At 38.2% G+C, this 16,050-nt stretch overlaps 1 protein-coding gene across 1 annotated transcript; it reads left to right on the forward strand.

Annotated features, from left to right (window-relative positions):
- The first annotated feature begins 6,914 nt into the window (after positions 1-6,914).
- On the forward strand, positions 6,915-7,409 carry LOC124619966 (calponin homology domain-containing protein DDB_G0272472-like). The gene has a single exon (XM_047146628.1). The coding sequence runs from the start codon at positions 6,915-6,917 to the stop codon at positions 7,407-7,409; it is 495 nt and encodes a 164-aa protein (XP_047002584.1).
- Positions 7,410-16,050: the final 8,641 nt, after the last annotated feature.

Raw genomic sequence — 16,050 nt, forward strand, 5'->3', positions numbered from 1 at the left:
CGGCTAGCAAAAGCAATGGTTTTCTGAATAGTAGTGTCGTTTTCTATGGCTTCTTGAAATAAATGGGCACCAAGACCGACTTTAGAAGAATCCGTGCTAAGGCAAAAATCTTGTGAGAGATCTGGATGAGCTAGTACTGGCGCGTTAAGCAGCGATTCTTTCAAAGAATTGAATTCCAACTGTGCTTGTTCGTCCCAGTTCCAAATAGTATTTTTTCCAGTGAGAGAACAAAGTTTTGGTGTAACTAGAATTTGCATATTCAGAAAACGACGGTAAAAATTTACGAGACCTAGAAAACTGCGGACTTGTTTTTTTGCGGATGGAACTGGAATGGCTGAATGCCTTCAGAAGAAGTAATACGTCCCAAAAACTTCACCTTTGTCCTACCGAATTCAGACTTTTCCAAGTTGTTTGTAATTCCAGATTCTGCAAAAATATGTAACACGCTGTTGAGGATGTGATTGTGTTATTCCCATGAGGCTTCTGCTATCAGAATATCGTCCACATATAAGGTGATGTGACGTTTTAAGAAATCAGGTAATATGGAATTTAGCCCGCGAATGAATGCTGCCGAAGAAATGTTCAAATCAAAAGGAAGTTTCCGAAACTGATAACAAACGCCGAAACAAAGGAAAGCTGTGTATTTTCTACATTCTGGATGAAGTTCGATCTGATAAAAGCTGGATCTGAGATCAATTGAAAACAATACTTTTACACCATTAAAATTTTGAAGAAGTTCTTCCAACGTTTGCGCCCTGTCTGTTTCAGGAATGATGATAGTATTGATTTGTCTCGAATCTAAGACAATCCTGATCGATCCATTTTTCTTCTCAACAACATGTAATGGATTGTTGTATGAGCTTACTGCAGGCTCATTAATGCCTTCATCAAGCATAGATTGTACTTCTGTTCTAATACGGTCCCTATAATGCGCCGGAATTACGTGTAGTCTAACACCAAATTAAGTATGCTCACGAACACGAAATTGGTACTGAAATCCCTTGATTATTCCTGTTTTGTGAGTAAAAACTGTGTAATGTGCTTGTAAAATCTCAAAAAGGTCCTGCCTATTAGTGTCATTACAATTCTCAATTGTTTGAGTTTTATTCTGAATTAACTCATTAGCATCAAATATGCTGTCGATATCATCCCTGTCAGTACTTGCAGAGTGACTGTTAGTGTATAGTTCCGTAGAAAATTCCGAACTGTTGTCTAACAGAAGGTAAAGCCGATTAATTTCCTCGTCATGGTTTGAGACCCAATCTTCAAATTTCAAAGCTATTGACTTACCTTCTTTCTCTAAACTTATTTCAGCATCGTGAAAGTTTAAAATTGCTTTGTATTCATTCAACAAGTCTACTCCCAATATAATTTCCGTCGACAATAATGGAACAATAAGAAAGTTCATAGAGAAGCTGTGAGTTTGACAAAAGAATTCTAAGTTGGTTTGTTGGCGTACATCTACACTTTTTCCAAAGATTGCACCTTGTAATTTAATCTTACGTAACGGAAGTGTGGGACAATCGTTCGATTTGTTGCGTTTGCTAAAGGCTGTTTCACTAATTACTGAAATGGGACTGCCAGAGTCAAGTACTGCCGTAAATTTTACGTCATTTACTGTAATGTGAATCACAGGATATGCAATGTTGTTATGTTTTGCGTCGTGTTCCTGGAGTAAGATGTCCCTAATGTCTTCCATTTTTACGTAATTACTAGCTACGGGGGCTGCGTCGTCAGTTTCACACGTACGTTTTGTGGCTGCCAGCGGTATGAGTCATTGCCTATTGTCTCTTTGTTGGCGCGCGTCGTTATTGGGATTTGGAGACCTAACTTCTACAAATTCACCTTGTCGAGAGGGCCCTGCCTTGTTTGAATCCCGCCAGTTCTGATGCAGTTCAGGTCTGTCGTTTCGATCATATCGTCTGTCGTCATGTCGGTAGATTCTACAGTTTCTGTCTAGTCGGTCACATGGTGGAGAATTTCTCCCTGAATCGTAACTGCGCACTGGACCATTGCGTCTAAAGTTATTCGGTCTCCCTTGATAATATTTATTTTGGTTCCCATATTGTCTGTTTCTCTGATTGTCTCTGTGATAGTCATTACCGCGGAGAGGTGATCTTTCCCTGTAATTATTACTACTCTGCCAACGGTTGTCATACGGGTGGTGTCTGTTTTGTTCACGATTTGTGTTGTGAGAATAGCCTTGTCGTGTCCGGTTATTATTTCTTTCGTCGCGGAATTGCGACGGATGTGACCTGTAATTGTTGTGTTCCTGTTTTCGCGTTCCGCGATTGTCAGTGTCAATTTCTAATTCTTGTAAGAGTCCCTGAAAAGCTTCAATGTCGTCTTTGCAACGTCCTGCCAAAATAATATGTCGTAAATGTTCAGGTAATTTGATTAAGCAAATGTGGATGAGTTCTGAGGGGCTGTATGGGTTTGACAGGTACTGATTCTTGTGCAACATGTCTTCAAAATATTTCACAAGACTGGAAAATTCAGATTGTTCGAAATGTTTCATCATTATGATGCTATGTTCTACTCGGTCTTGTGTGGCTTGAGACCAATATACTGAGAGGAAGGCGTGGTAAAATTCTCCTTCACTGTGGCACTTGTGAATGACCGATCGCATTCTTACAGCTGGTTCATTCTCTAAGTAGCCACACATAAATTCTAATCTGTGCTCTAATGACCTGTTGGGAGGAAAACAATGAGAGAATTGATGGAACCATGCTTGTGGATGAAGGTCGTTGCCAGAATTCTTAAATGTTCTGAATTTACGTGTAGTAATGAACAGCTTATAGTCGAAATCTTCATATCAGCGAGTCACATGTCGGTCATTGTTGCGTCGATTCGGCGGTTCCATCTCAAAATTCGGTGTACCTTGCCAATTTCTTTAATAATTTACGAAATGCGCTGTGTTATTATTTTGTGGCTGTTCCGTATTTCTATGTCCCTCTTCCCGTGTTGGAGCGCGAGTGTCCTCTGAAATACGTAATTCTTGTATTACCTGTGTCAGCTGATCTTGTACTTCCCGGATTTCTCTTTGGCGTTGCGTATTAATTTGATTCTGATTTTGTTTGAATTTCCTAATTTGTTCACAAAATACTACCGGTTTTGTGTCATTCAGATTATCATCTACCTTCGTAGATAAATTATTTAGCTGATCCGAAAGTTCAACTAATTTCTCTGATAATGAACTAATTTCCTCCATGTGTCTTTCTGAACCAATTTTCAGAGTATCTACTGTGTCCTTTGAATTTTCCTGAGTTTTTGCAAGTTGCGTAACCGAATCGGTAGATGCAACTGAGTCAATTTCAGCTTGCAAGGTCTCATGATTTTCATGAACAATAGTTTGCAGTTCTTTTATGGCTGCTTCATGATTCTGTAATGCATTTTCATGCCGCGAAAAAATATGTTGAAAATGCTCACAAATTTGTGTTTTTACGTCATTACAGACTTTTTGACATTTCGATTCAATGTTATGTAACTCAGTAGTTAAATCTTCACGTGTTTGTTCAAGTGTGGTGTCTAACTTTTGAAGATTTTGTTCCATTATGTCTAACTTCTGAAGCTTTTGCTGTGTTTGTCTCTGATTTTGTTCCATTGTGTCTAACTGTTGCTGTGTTTGTCTCTTATTCCGTTCCATTGTGTCTAACTTTTGAAGCTTTTGCTGTGTTTGTCTCTGATTTTGTTCCATTTGTTGCATTAATTGCAATAATAATGTATTAGTGTCTGGAATTGTTTCTCTATGTTTTTTGGGAGTGCATTTTCACCGGCAACATTCACATTTTGACAAGCAGAAAATGTGTCTTGACTCATTTGAGAAAACAGTGAGGACCCAAAACCTGAGTCTACAGTATTTGCAATATTGTGTTCTGTCAATTCGGATTCCTGAGGTGGGCTGTTCCCGACCGATCGATCGATAATGCTTCCCTGTTCACTAATTGTTTCACTGCCTACACCATTATTTGCAGCCCACTCCATTTCCCTATGCACAATTACCAAATTACTACTTTCAACAATAGTTAATTCATTATTTGGCGGCGCTAACACACTGCTTTCCTCTTCACTGTCATTTCTCAGTTTACTTTGAACCCTAGTATTACGTTTTTCACACGCCATTATTGTCACAATATTTCACATGACAACACAGAAAAGCACAATTTGAAGCGCAAACTAACAAAACACATTAACATAGGATTGAATATAATATCTAGTTAATTGCAAGCGCAGCTGCGAAATACTTGGTGCAAATCTACATGCATCCCACAACTGTTTTACTGTACAACAGTGAAAAACTACAAGTACAAAGGAAATTCTCTGTATAATTATGCACTAGCAATAAACAAAAGCTACACTAATTACACAAACTACAAGAAAAAATCTGAAGATTCCAGTGAGGTATCCTCGGCTAAGGGTCGACATATGAAACGTCCCCTTAGAAAAATTATTGAATTACTGTGCTGATAAACCTCTTACATTAGTTGATTTTCAAACAGCTGAGCAAAACTGAATGTACTCAGACATTTCACTCTTTACCTATTCTGATCAACACCAAACTGACACAAAATATTTTTTAGCACAACGCAGTCTGACTTACAATAATCCCTACAAAAGAATGGCCCTGACTAACATTAACCTATACCTTTCACAAATCACTTACCTCACAAAAATCTTCGTTACTCCAACTACTGCAATACAGCGAGAGCCACTACTGCCAGCTAAATAAAAGACTCAAACTACTGAAGGCACTAACTACTGATAGGCATAGTTAGCAAATGAAAGATTTTGATAGAGGACAAACAATGTATTTACCTTAATAGTGTTCAAAAGTCAGAATATATGTAGCAGTTCATGGCATCCAGTCTTACAAATGTACTGTCTCTGATGGACACAGGTCCAGATCATCAGCTCTCAAAACGCCGCCATTTCTCTCCCCACATCCACCACTACTGGTGGCTCATCTCCAACTGCGCAATGCTACGCACTGTTAACAGCCAACTGCCCAACGCTACAATAGCGAACAACAATGCAAAACAGCCACAGACTGCACACAGTGCAGCCACTGATTTTCATACAGAGCGCAAGTTTTAACATCATGTTTATGTACATTTCTGTAACATTTTGAGAAGGATAGAAAAAATAAAAAATAAAATTTTTAATATTATTTACCTTTTGATAACTAATTTATTTTAATTTATTTAGTTATGTTCACAATGTGAAATTATTTTTCTCATTAATTTTGTTTTATTTAAATGAACAACACTAAGTGACAGCTGTAGCAGTCTTTAGACTATGCCAAGCCACAATTAAGACAGTGTAGTCAATGTATGATTAAAAAAGTTATTGAGGAATTTTATAAAGATAAATATCGAACAGGTGGACATAAATATGTATCTAAAGAATGCTGTAAGGAACGTAATAAAATTAAAGTTGCTTGTAAATGTGGCAGAACTGTAAATAAATCATCCTTCAAAAAGCATTTAGAAACAGCAACTCATAATAATCTTATGCCTGCTAAAGCAGAAAGTAAATTATTTTATATATTTATTTTTATTATATATTTATTACATTCAGCTATGGGAAATGTATGTAAAATAAACGATTTTCTATTATAGCTGCTATTGCATTATTATATTATATGACATTATATTATATTATATTATTAGGTAAAAGAGATAGTAGGATGAAATTGTATGTTCTGGGAGATTCAGACAATTTTGTGAAAAATAAGAAAATCATGAGTGATGCAGTCTCAAGAGATTTTTTTTTATTTTTTACAAAAGTCTCCTAGTGTCTATAGCGTCCCCAGTGCCAAATTTTTGTCATGTAGCCATAAAATAATAATTTCTCTGTCCAAGTTTCAAATGCAAAGAAATAATTTATGACAAAATGATCTAAAGAGGTGACAAGATACACTCTTTTATTAATTTTTAGTCATCTTCTTTACTTCTTCACTTGTCTTTATGGTAACAGATGGACATCTTGCGAGTGCTGGCAAATGTAAGCATATATGTATGAGTTAAGCATATAATATACTGATTTAATATTATTGTGCACTTTTAATTTGTAAGAGGTGATCTCGATTTCACGTCCACCTTCCTTGAATTAACCTGCATTCAAGTAATTCACAGCTCAACAATCGCAGCGGCCGATGCAGCCAACGACGCCATTACGTGGCAATATTAACTTATGAAAAATTAGCGGAAGCGGAAAACTCGCCCGCTATTAGCATAATATTAATTTTTCTCCACAGCCGCACGAAGTTGCAGAAATACTTAGCTTTAAGATTCTTATTTTCAGTACCATAGCCGAGACCCAGAGCCAGGACTCTGACTACAATACAATGGTTAACGGAGGTAAGAAAAATACTCTCGCGCGTGTGTGGGCCGCAATTTTAATTAATAACTAAAGATTTCTTGCTTTAAAGTGAACTGACTAGCCGAGGAAATTAATATGAAAAGTTTATTACATTGTTCAACTTAAATATCATTTTTATTAAGGCCCACCACGTAAGTCGGCAACAATCAAAAAATAATAATAACAATAATAATATACATATTAAATTACGACGGCCGACGGACTCGAGATTGGCGCCGCAACTTTGGGGCCCGATTAATAAGATTCTATTGTAATGAATGTAATTATGTATGTGTCTAATTGTTGTAAAATATTAATGCTTGTATGAATTCTTTTACATAATTTCTGGAGCGGGGGGCGAGGATCTGTGGACGGTGAATGACGCTCCACAGCAGATTGGGAATAGAGTAACAACTCCACTGCCTGGGCAGGGGGGCCAATCGAGTGCTAGATTAAGCGGGGCACCAGTATGCTCACCGATTGCAGACCCATTTGCAGAATTTCTGTGCAGGTTAGAAGAAAGAGATAGGGAAAGAGATCAGAAACTGGCTCAGATGCTCGATGAGCAAGAGCAACAAAGAGAACAGAAAGAAAGGGAAAAAGAAAGAATGTCAGAACAGAGGGAAAAACAAAGAGACGAGAAACTGGCTCAGATGCTCTATGAGCAAGAGCAACAAAGAGAACAGAAAGAAAGGGAAAAGGAAAGAATGTCAGAACAGAGGGAAAAACAAAGAGACGAAAAACTGGCTCAGATGCTGCGTGAGCAGGAGAAAAAATTAACGCAAAAGCTCATTGAGCAAGAGCAGCGCAGTGAAGCAAAACTCGACAGTATCCAAAGCGAACTAGCCGAGATGCGGGACGCGTGCAAAGAAATACCCGATCTTGTGCAAAGCTTAGCCGGCGAAATGCAAAAATTACAGATATCGCAGGCTAGGCTTGAAGATAATGTCCAGACTTTAACCAACCACGTAGATATTGTGGAGATAGATGCACGGAAAAGTATTGACGTATGTTTGGAAGTGCAAGCTCAAAAAGTAGAAAAGAATTAAATGAATGGCTAGAAGTAAAGGATCGCGAGATATCTGCAAAGATCGAAAGCGACGTAAAAACAGCTGTAGAACAAGCGACTGCGGCCGCGAGTGTAAATATTGAAGCTAGCGCTGCCGCACTACATGCCGAATTAACACAGATTAAGTCCCGTGTGACTGCGGAGTTGCCAAATTGGCAACAGGAGGTCGCGCGGAGACTGTCTGCGTTGGAAAGCAATGTAAACAGTGGCGGACAGATCATGAATCCGACTCCGCGTACTGATTACTGTAATAACGCTGACGGTAGGCAGGGTGCGAGTGCGCAACCGCAACCTAATGTGAATTATGAGCACGAACAACATGCGATACCGTGCAGCGCACATCACGAAGTGATGAATGTCCCGGAATGTAGCAATCAGATGTGCAAAAAAGAGGACAATGTAATAAAACACAGGACATTCCAACCTTTCAATAGCGAAAAACGAAATGTCCACCCTGTTGTATTTATTAAGAGCTTCAGGAATGTGTTTCCCAGGACATGGACGGAAAGACAAAGAATACAGTTCGTGGTCTCCTTTATTCAAGGTGACGCGGCACTGTGGGCCACCGACGTGTCCGACAAATGTCTAACGATGCAACAGTTTGAAGGTGCATTCTTGCACAAAATTCTGGTCTGATAGTGTCCAAGAAAGACTACGAAAGGAGTTGTACAGTCCAGAAATGTACAATCCTAAGATGGGAACGTTACGCAAATATTTCGAAAAGTATTTAAACAAAACCAGGTACTGGGACGAGCCAATGTCCGATCGTGACATAATCAGATTAATAAAAATGAAGTCGCCCAGTGAAATTAAAAGATATTTCATCAATGTGCCGGAATACCATATAGAACAATTCATGGAAATAGTGGATTCTGTTGACTTATTGATCGAAGATATGAAAACCGAAAACAAGTGGAACCATGCCGGCTGTAATCAACAAAAAGCCGATTACAATAGCAGCCACAGTAATGGTAGTAACTTAGTAACGGGAATAGGGAAGAGCACCGGCAACAGAATCGAGGCACAAACATTGGCAATGGTTATAACGGCAACGGTTACAATCGTCAAAATCGAAAGAGACATCATGATGGACGCATGAGTAATGGATATAATGGTAACGGCAATCCGCAATGGCGGAACAACCGAAACCAGTGGCGTGGTTGTAATGAACTGACACCACAGTGCCAACAAAACACAGCGCCACAATGGAACGCCAACCCAGGTCCATCACAGAACATGTCAGGAAGTTACAACCGACCACCGCAAAACCAGAGCCATACACAATATCAAAATATACCATCAGGGAGGCAGGGTGGCCAACCTAACAGTAGCAACAACAACAACCAGAACCACAATGTGAGGTTAGTGGAAGTGACAGACAACTGTCAACCCACTAATGTTCATCCGTTAAACTAAAGACAGCCACAATACGCTCTCCATTGTTGGCTGCAGGATGGTGTAGTGAGGGCAGATTCACGGATGACAGCCATAAACTTTGTATGCTGAGATACAATGAGGGAATAAAAATAGAAAAGGAACTTGTAGACATACCGCAGAAGTGTAGCCGTACTGACAAAAGTGTGGTGCAGGCTATATTGCAAGCAGATATGTACAGAGCACCAATACAGATAATAGTCGATACCGGTGCGTCAACCAATGTCATGAGTGCAAATTTTTACAAGTACTTGAGTCAAAATAATAGAATACCAGTATTGCCAGTGAAGAATTGTCGTGTAACAGGTGCAATAGGTGCACAATCTCATATCATAAAGCACCAGGTGCAAGTCGAGTTTACGGTAGGAAATGAAGCAATGAAAAGCTCGTTCCTAGTAGTTAAGGGATTAGGTGTTGCTTGCATCCTGGGGATGGAATTTTTACGCCAGAGGGACGCAAAAATCGACCTCTTGTGCAGGGAAGTAAGCCTTATGAATGAGGATAGACGTGTAATTTTGCCATTGTTGAGGACACGGGAAGTGCACGGTAAATATTGCCGGAACTTTCAGTCGAGATTCGAAGGAATACAGGTAATGAATTTATATTCTGACTTAAGTACAAGACAAGCATATTATAAAGAACTTATTACTGAAGATAAAGAGGAAAAAAGGAAACTGATAGCCATGAAAGTTAGGGAGTCAGAACATTTGACTGAAGCACAACAAAACGAATTGACTCAGCTACTTACAGATTATGAGAATGTGTTTTCGGAAAAACCCGGTGTTATCGAGGGCTACACCTATAAAATCGAAGTGGTACCTCACGATACTTTCTGTCATGCAAACTACACCATCCCGTGGTCAAATAAGGAGGCAGTTATCAAGAAAATAAAGAAGATAACAGTGTATCAACCAGGTGACTTGGTGCTAATAAGGACTCATCCTAAGTCATCTCTGTTAGCGAAAAAGAATAAAAAATGGCAACCGGAGTATGCCGGGTCCTACAAAATCATAGACATACCACATGGATGTAGCTATTTGTTGGGTGACATAGAATCAGAAGAGATTAAAGGACTCTATCCATATAAAGACTTAAAGAAGTTCGCTCAGTAGAGCAACTTTTACATATGTGAATAATAGGTTAAGTTTACAGTGTATTTTTTTTTGTGCGTAAATGTTCAGATTTTAGTGTAACATTTAAAGACAATGAGGCACACAAGATTAGTGCGATTCAATTTTGTAGGTGTTAAGGAATAATAGTATTTTTAAACAATTGCATTTTGAAAAAAAAAATGAATGTAGATTTAAGAACATTTAAAAATTTTCATGTTGAAAAATGCTCTAAAAAAAAAAAAAAATTCAACAGCATGTAATGATAAAAGAATTTTTCATTAGTGTGTCATGAATATTTTTGAACTGTAGTAGTAACGCAACTTATGAAATTCAATACTATAGTGTATATGTTGTTCCATGTATTTATGTCTATATCGATCTTGAAATATGCTCAATCATAATTTACTAAACAACATGAGTGCAGGATGTACATCACCCAAGGTACCTCATGTGTTGTGGACAAGGTACAAAGCGAATCAGTAAATGCGACTACCGCTAAGCACTGTTAAAATATATTGCCATGTGCTAAGGCAGAGATTTACACGAATTTATAGTGTAAACAAAAGTCACAAATCAAACACTAATCTAGGAACTTGCACGCTAGGCCTAGATTATAAAATGTGTACGATAATGCGAGAGGCAAAGTTTTGTAAAGTCGAGCCTGGCTCTGGAGGGCAAGTACGCAATGAGTGGGCAGACATGACATGGGGACTTACCTCAGATGAGACGGAAATACAATTGTATAGTCAAAAAAAAATCTGAAGGCAAGTACGACTCTAAGTGGAAAATGAAAAGAGATAATTAGTGTGAGAGACTGGTAAAATCCAGCACGAGCCAAAATCCAGTGCAGACTGAATGAAATACATTAGTGTTTGTGAACTAATCGAAACAGTTACTTTAAGCAGTGTGAAAAACTGTGAAGGTGAAACTGTGATATGGACAGTGAAGTGCTAGTATTGAACGTTCAACAGCGGTGAGGACGCCAAACGCCAATATTACGCACGAAAAACTGTGAATTTGCTTATAAATGGGAACTGTTAACGTGAAGTGCACCCACAGTCAATATTTTTGGGACAGACTGTAGTTTCAGTGAGCACAATAATGGGAGATTGGAATGCGATGCGTGGACTGTTGCAAAACAGCGACCACAGAAACGGCGAATGTTTGTGCTAAGCTCGTACTGGGACACTCACCAGTGCCTGCGAGTGCGGCGAAAACATAAATAATTGTATCAAGACAAAAACTGACGTGTAATGGAAACAGTGGCGCAACAAAACTTCATTCACGGGAGAAGATCCATGTCATGTATTCTGCAAGACAGTGCTAGCTTGACACTCGGAAACTGGCGAAAACTTAACAACTTCTGCCGCACTAATAAATGCTTCTTTCCCACTAGCGTAACCATCTGCAGCGGGAAACAAATATTACGTTGGTTGGGTGTATGTTTCATGTACTACGTCGGAGATGCGTAGCAGAGCTGACTCCTGCCAACAAGCGCGGGAGGCGGATATCATCCCACTCCGCCACGCCTGGCCGAGACAGAAGCGCATCGCCAACCGTGCAGCCGATCAGCTGATTCTGACGTTCCGCGACGGCGAGACGCACGCTGGCGTCGAGCGGGCGTTGACCTCTCCGCAGCCGCCGCGACCGCCGAGCTCCGAACACACCAACCGACGCCGTCGCGAGCCAAACGTCGCGGCGTAGATCATCAACGACACCGCAATCAATTGTTATAATGACCTCATTTCTTTGCATAGTGCAACAAAACATTATTTGCACATCCTGTACTCCAATGACATCCCAGAAACATTTAAGTGAAAGTGACCCAAGTAGTTAGTCTGTCGCTCCGCCGAGGTTTTCCCCAGGTTTCCCTTCGGCCGCGCCAAATGGGGAGCGAACAGTTGACACCCCTGGGACTTCAAATATTCTGGACTAACTCGTGATTGTATACCTTGGAACACTGCAAAAGTTGCAACCCTAAAAAGAAGCAGCCAAAATGAAAGTAATTGTATTGTATGTCCTTTTGTACATGACTGTATACATAACCAATTGTATATTATATTGTGTATTACACTTTGTGTGCAACACAATTACAACATACAATGTGACATATGTAAACTGTGAAAGAAAAATCTGCATGTGGACACTGTGGACATGAAAGTGGAAATATTTATGTCAAAAAACACGAACATTTTTTATGACATAAACATTTCGGGGGGCAATATAGCGTCCCCAGTGCCAAATTTTTATCATGTAGCCGTAAAATAATAATTTCTCTGTCCAAGTTTCAAATGCAAAGAAATAATTTATGACAAAATGATCTAAAGAGGTGACAAGATACACTCTTTTGTTAATTTTTTAGTCGTCTTCATTACTTCTTCACTTGTCTTTATGGTGACAGATGGACATCTTGCGAGTGCTGGCAAATGTAAGCATATTTGTATGAGTTAAGCATATAATATACTGATTTAATATTATTGTGCACTTTTAATTTGTAAGAGGTGATCCCGATTTCATGTCCGCCTTCCTTGAATTAACCTGCATTCAAGTAATTCAAAGCTCAACAATCGCAGCGGCTGATGCAGCCAACGACGCCATTTCGTGGCGATATTAACTTATGAAAAATTAGCGGAAGCGGAAAACTCGCCTGCTATTAGCATAATATTAATTTTTCTCCACAGCCGCACGAAGTTGCAGAAATACTTAGCTTTAAGATTCTTATTTTCAGTACCATAGCCGAGACCCAGAGCCAGGACTCTGACTACAATACAATGGTTAACGGAGGTAAGAAAAATACTCTCGCGCGTGTGTGGGCCGCAATTTTAATTAATAACTAAAGATTTCTTGCTTTAAAGTGAACTGACTAGCCGAGGAAATTAATATGAAAAGTTTATTACATTGTTCAACTTAAATATCATTTTTATTAAGGCCCACCACGTAAGTCGGCAACAATCAAAAAATAATAATAACAGTAATAATATATATATTAAATTACGACGGATGCGAGATGTCTGAGAACATACAATTTCATCCTACCTGTAGTGAAGGAGGAGACCAGTATAACCACACATGAAGAGGTACAAATAGCATTAAGAGTAAATGATACATCGGTGACAGACATGTATAGTTTTGCAGAACGTTTTAACTAACATTTTATAACTCTTAGTGACAAGATGGAATTGTCAGGTTCTGTAGATGCTCCTATGGAATACCTCAGACGAGACATTTCAACTAACTTCCTCAATATGAATTTGACCCTCACTACCCCAGCAGAAATAATATCCATCATAAAATCTTTAAAATCAAGAACATCTAGTGGGTATGATGAAATATCAACAAAGTTAATTAAAGAATGTGATTTTGAGTTAAGCAACATATTAAGCTATCTGTGTAACCAGTCATTTTTCAGTGGAATATTTCTTGAATGGTTGAAATATGCTGAAGTTAAGCCACTGTTTAAGAAGGGAGATAAAGAAATACCATCAAATTTCGGTCCAATTTCGCTTTTGCCAATTATCGCGAAAATTTTAGAAAAAGTATTGTACAATCGGCTTTATAACCATCTTATCCATAATAACAGACTGTCAAAGTCACAGTTCGGATTTCTAAAGGGTTCTGATATTGAGAAGGCTATCTACACTTACAGTGAAAATGTGCTTAATTCATTAGACAAAAAATTGGAGGCAACTGGTATATTTTGTGATCTGTCAAAGGCATTTGACTGTGTAAATCACAATATCCCTTTAAGTAAATTAGAATATTATAATGTAACAGGAAATGCTGCAAAATGGTTCAAATCTTATATCTCTGGCAGGAAACGAAGTGTGTTATTAGGAAAGAGACATGTTTCAAGCTATCAGGCATCATGCAACTGGGAACTAATTACATGAGGGGTCCCACAAGGTTCCATTTTAGGGTCCTTACTTTTTCTTGTGTATATCAATGACCTTTCATCAGTAACATTACCAGAAGCCAAGTTTGTATTGTTTGCCGATGATACAAGCATTGCAATAAATAGAAAATCAAGTGTAGTCTTAGAAAGGTCATCTAATAAAATATTTGTGGACATTAATCACTGGTTCCTAGCCAATTCTTTGTCACTAAACTTTGAAAAAAGACACTACATGTAGTTCAGAACTTGTAAGGGGTGTCCCACGAGTATATGCCTAACATACGAAGACATGGAGGTAGAAGAAGTGGACAGTGTTAAACTCTTGGGATTACAGGTTGATAATAAATTCAACTATGAGGAGCACACCACAGACCTGCTGAAGTGTCTTAACAAATGTCTATTTGCAATGCGAATTGTGTCAGACATAGGGGATATAAAAATGAAATAGCTGGCACACTATGCTTACTTTCATTCCATAATGTCATATGGGATTATTTTTTGGGGCAATTCATCAAGCCAAGCTAAAGTTTTCCAGGCACAAAAACGTGCAGTAAGAGTTGTGAACTCAAAAACAATAAGCAGCCATAAAAAACCTAACAACCAGTGAAATCATGTTTAAGAGAAGTCTAAAGGATTTATTGGTGGCCAACTCCTTCTACTCCATTGATGAATTTCTCAGTAGAACCAACTGTGCACAATTTCAGTGCAGTACCGTGTTCACTGTAAATAAGTATTTAGTAGTTGTATTACACATTTATTACCTTATAAATAAATAAAAAACATTTCTTATTTTAAAATCAGTGCATTAGTATTTGTAAAATGGTTCTTTCATATAGCGTTCATTAAAAAATGATGACCATGCCACTTGGGACCTGTGGAAGGGTACATCAGCTTATTTGTTTGCTTTGCAAATATTTGTCATGTACTGTTGTTTTTCTGACATGTTCTACATCCTGGAGGACCTCCTCACTACAGATCAATTGGAATGAAAGTAAATCTAATCTAATCCAGTCTAATCTCAACAGTATAGCACAATAACTTTATCAAGAGCACCCATTACGAATTTAGCTGTGTCCATCAAAACACTTTATTATGGCTTGTTCTTAAAACCCGATACTCAGTTCGCAATTTTCGTATAATTGATAACAACATTCAGAGTTGGATACTGGGCTAAGTGAAGCCACATGTTGACATTCATCTAGTGTGAACACTGGAACATGTAGTGGTGGGCAACATTGACTGTGGGTTCTGTTAGCTTGCAATGCCTCATCCAGTCTTTAATATAGAATAAAAATCCAAAAATATGTATATGAAAATTATTCAGATTGGTTTGATTCTATTTCTATTTCTAGCACATTCAAATCGAAATGTATGCAGTTTAAAACCACAGACATTTACAGACTAAGAATATTGTATGTATCACAAATAACGGTGACCTTTGTAAACCTTATGAAATAAAGTATCACTACTGCAATATTTTCTTACTTAATTTCAAGAACAACAAAAAATATATACCTAACTTAGGCATTCAACAATACTGTGTAGCCACAAGCCAGTTCCCAAATCAAAATTATAATTAAATGCTTTTCTTGGTAAAAACAATTGATAGTGTGTAACATTTACCACTACTCGATTTAGTCTTTCTAAATTTTATAGGTCATTTGGCATAACAGCCATGTAATACTATAGTGAGAAAGCAAAGCAGATTGAATAATTACTGAAACAGTTTAATGATTCATTTAGTGTAATCACTTCTAGGTGGTCTAAGTTCATCCTGTGACTGTAGCATAATAAGTATCAGCAATAGTTTGCAGTTAGAAAAATAAACGATAAATGTTTGTTCTATATTCAGCAGCTTTGTAGCTGAACTGACTCCATATTTCACTTTCACTCTCTTAATTACAGTTGGCATTCTCCTTTTGTGATTAACATTTAACATTGACAGTTAAATCTATATAGGCAACTGTACTCATTCCCAGGCAAACAGGCGACTTCATTACCAGAACCAGAATATCTGTTCCAAGTAATAATTTTCCCAACCGCTAGCTATAAAGATTGACTGGGTACATAATTCATCTTCTCGCCGTAAGTATGCAGGTCAGCTGTGGGTGTCCCGTTAAAAACTCCAATGTCTTTACTCCTTTAAAAGAGTTGCCAATCTTGGCAGTCTATTTGCTCTTAAT

The sequence above is a fragment of the Schistocerca americana genome, chromosome 6 (assembly GCF_021461395.2).
Source record: "Schistocerca americana isolate TAMUIC-IGC-003095 chromosome 6, iqSchAmer2.1, whole genome shotgun sequence".
In the NCBI taxonomy this organism is placed as follows: domain Eukaryota; kingdom Metazoa; phylum Arthropoda; class Insecta; order Orthoptera; family Acrididae; genus Schistocerca; species Schistocerca americana.

Bases quoted from the DNA above. Each gene is read 5' to 3' on its own strand.
- LOC124619966 (XM_047146628.1), top strand. From the start codon at position 6,915: ATGCTCGATGAGCAAGAGCAACAAAGAGAACAGAAAGAAAGGGAAAAA.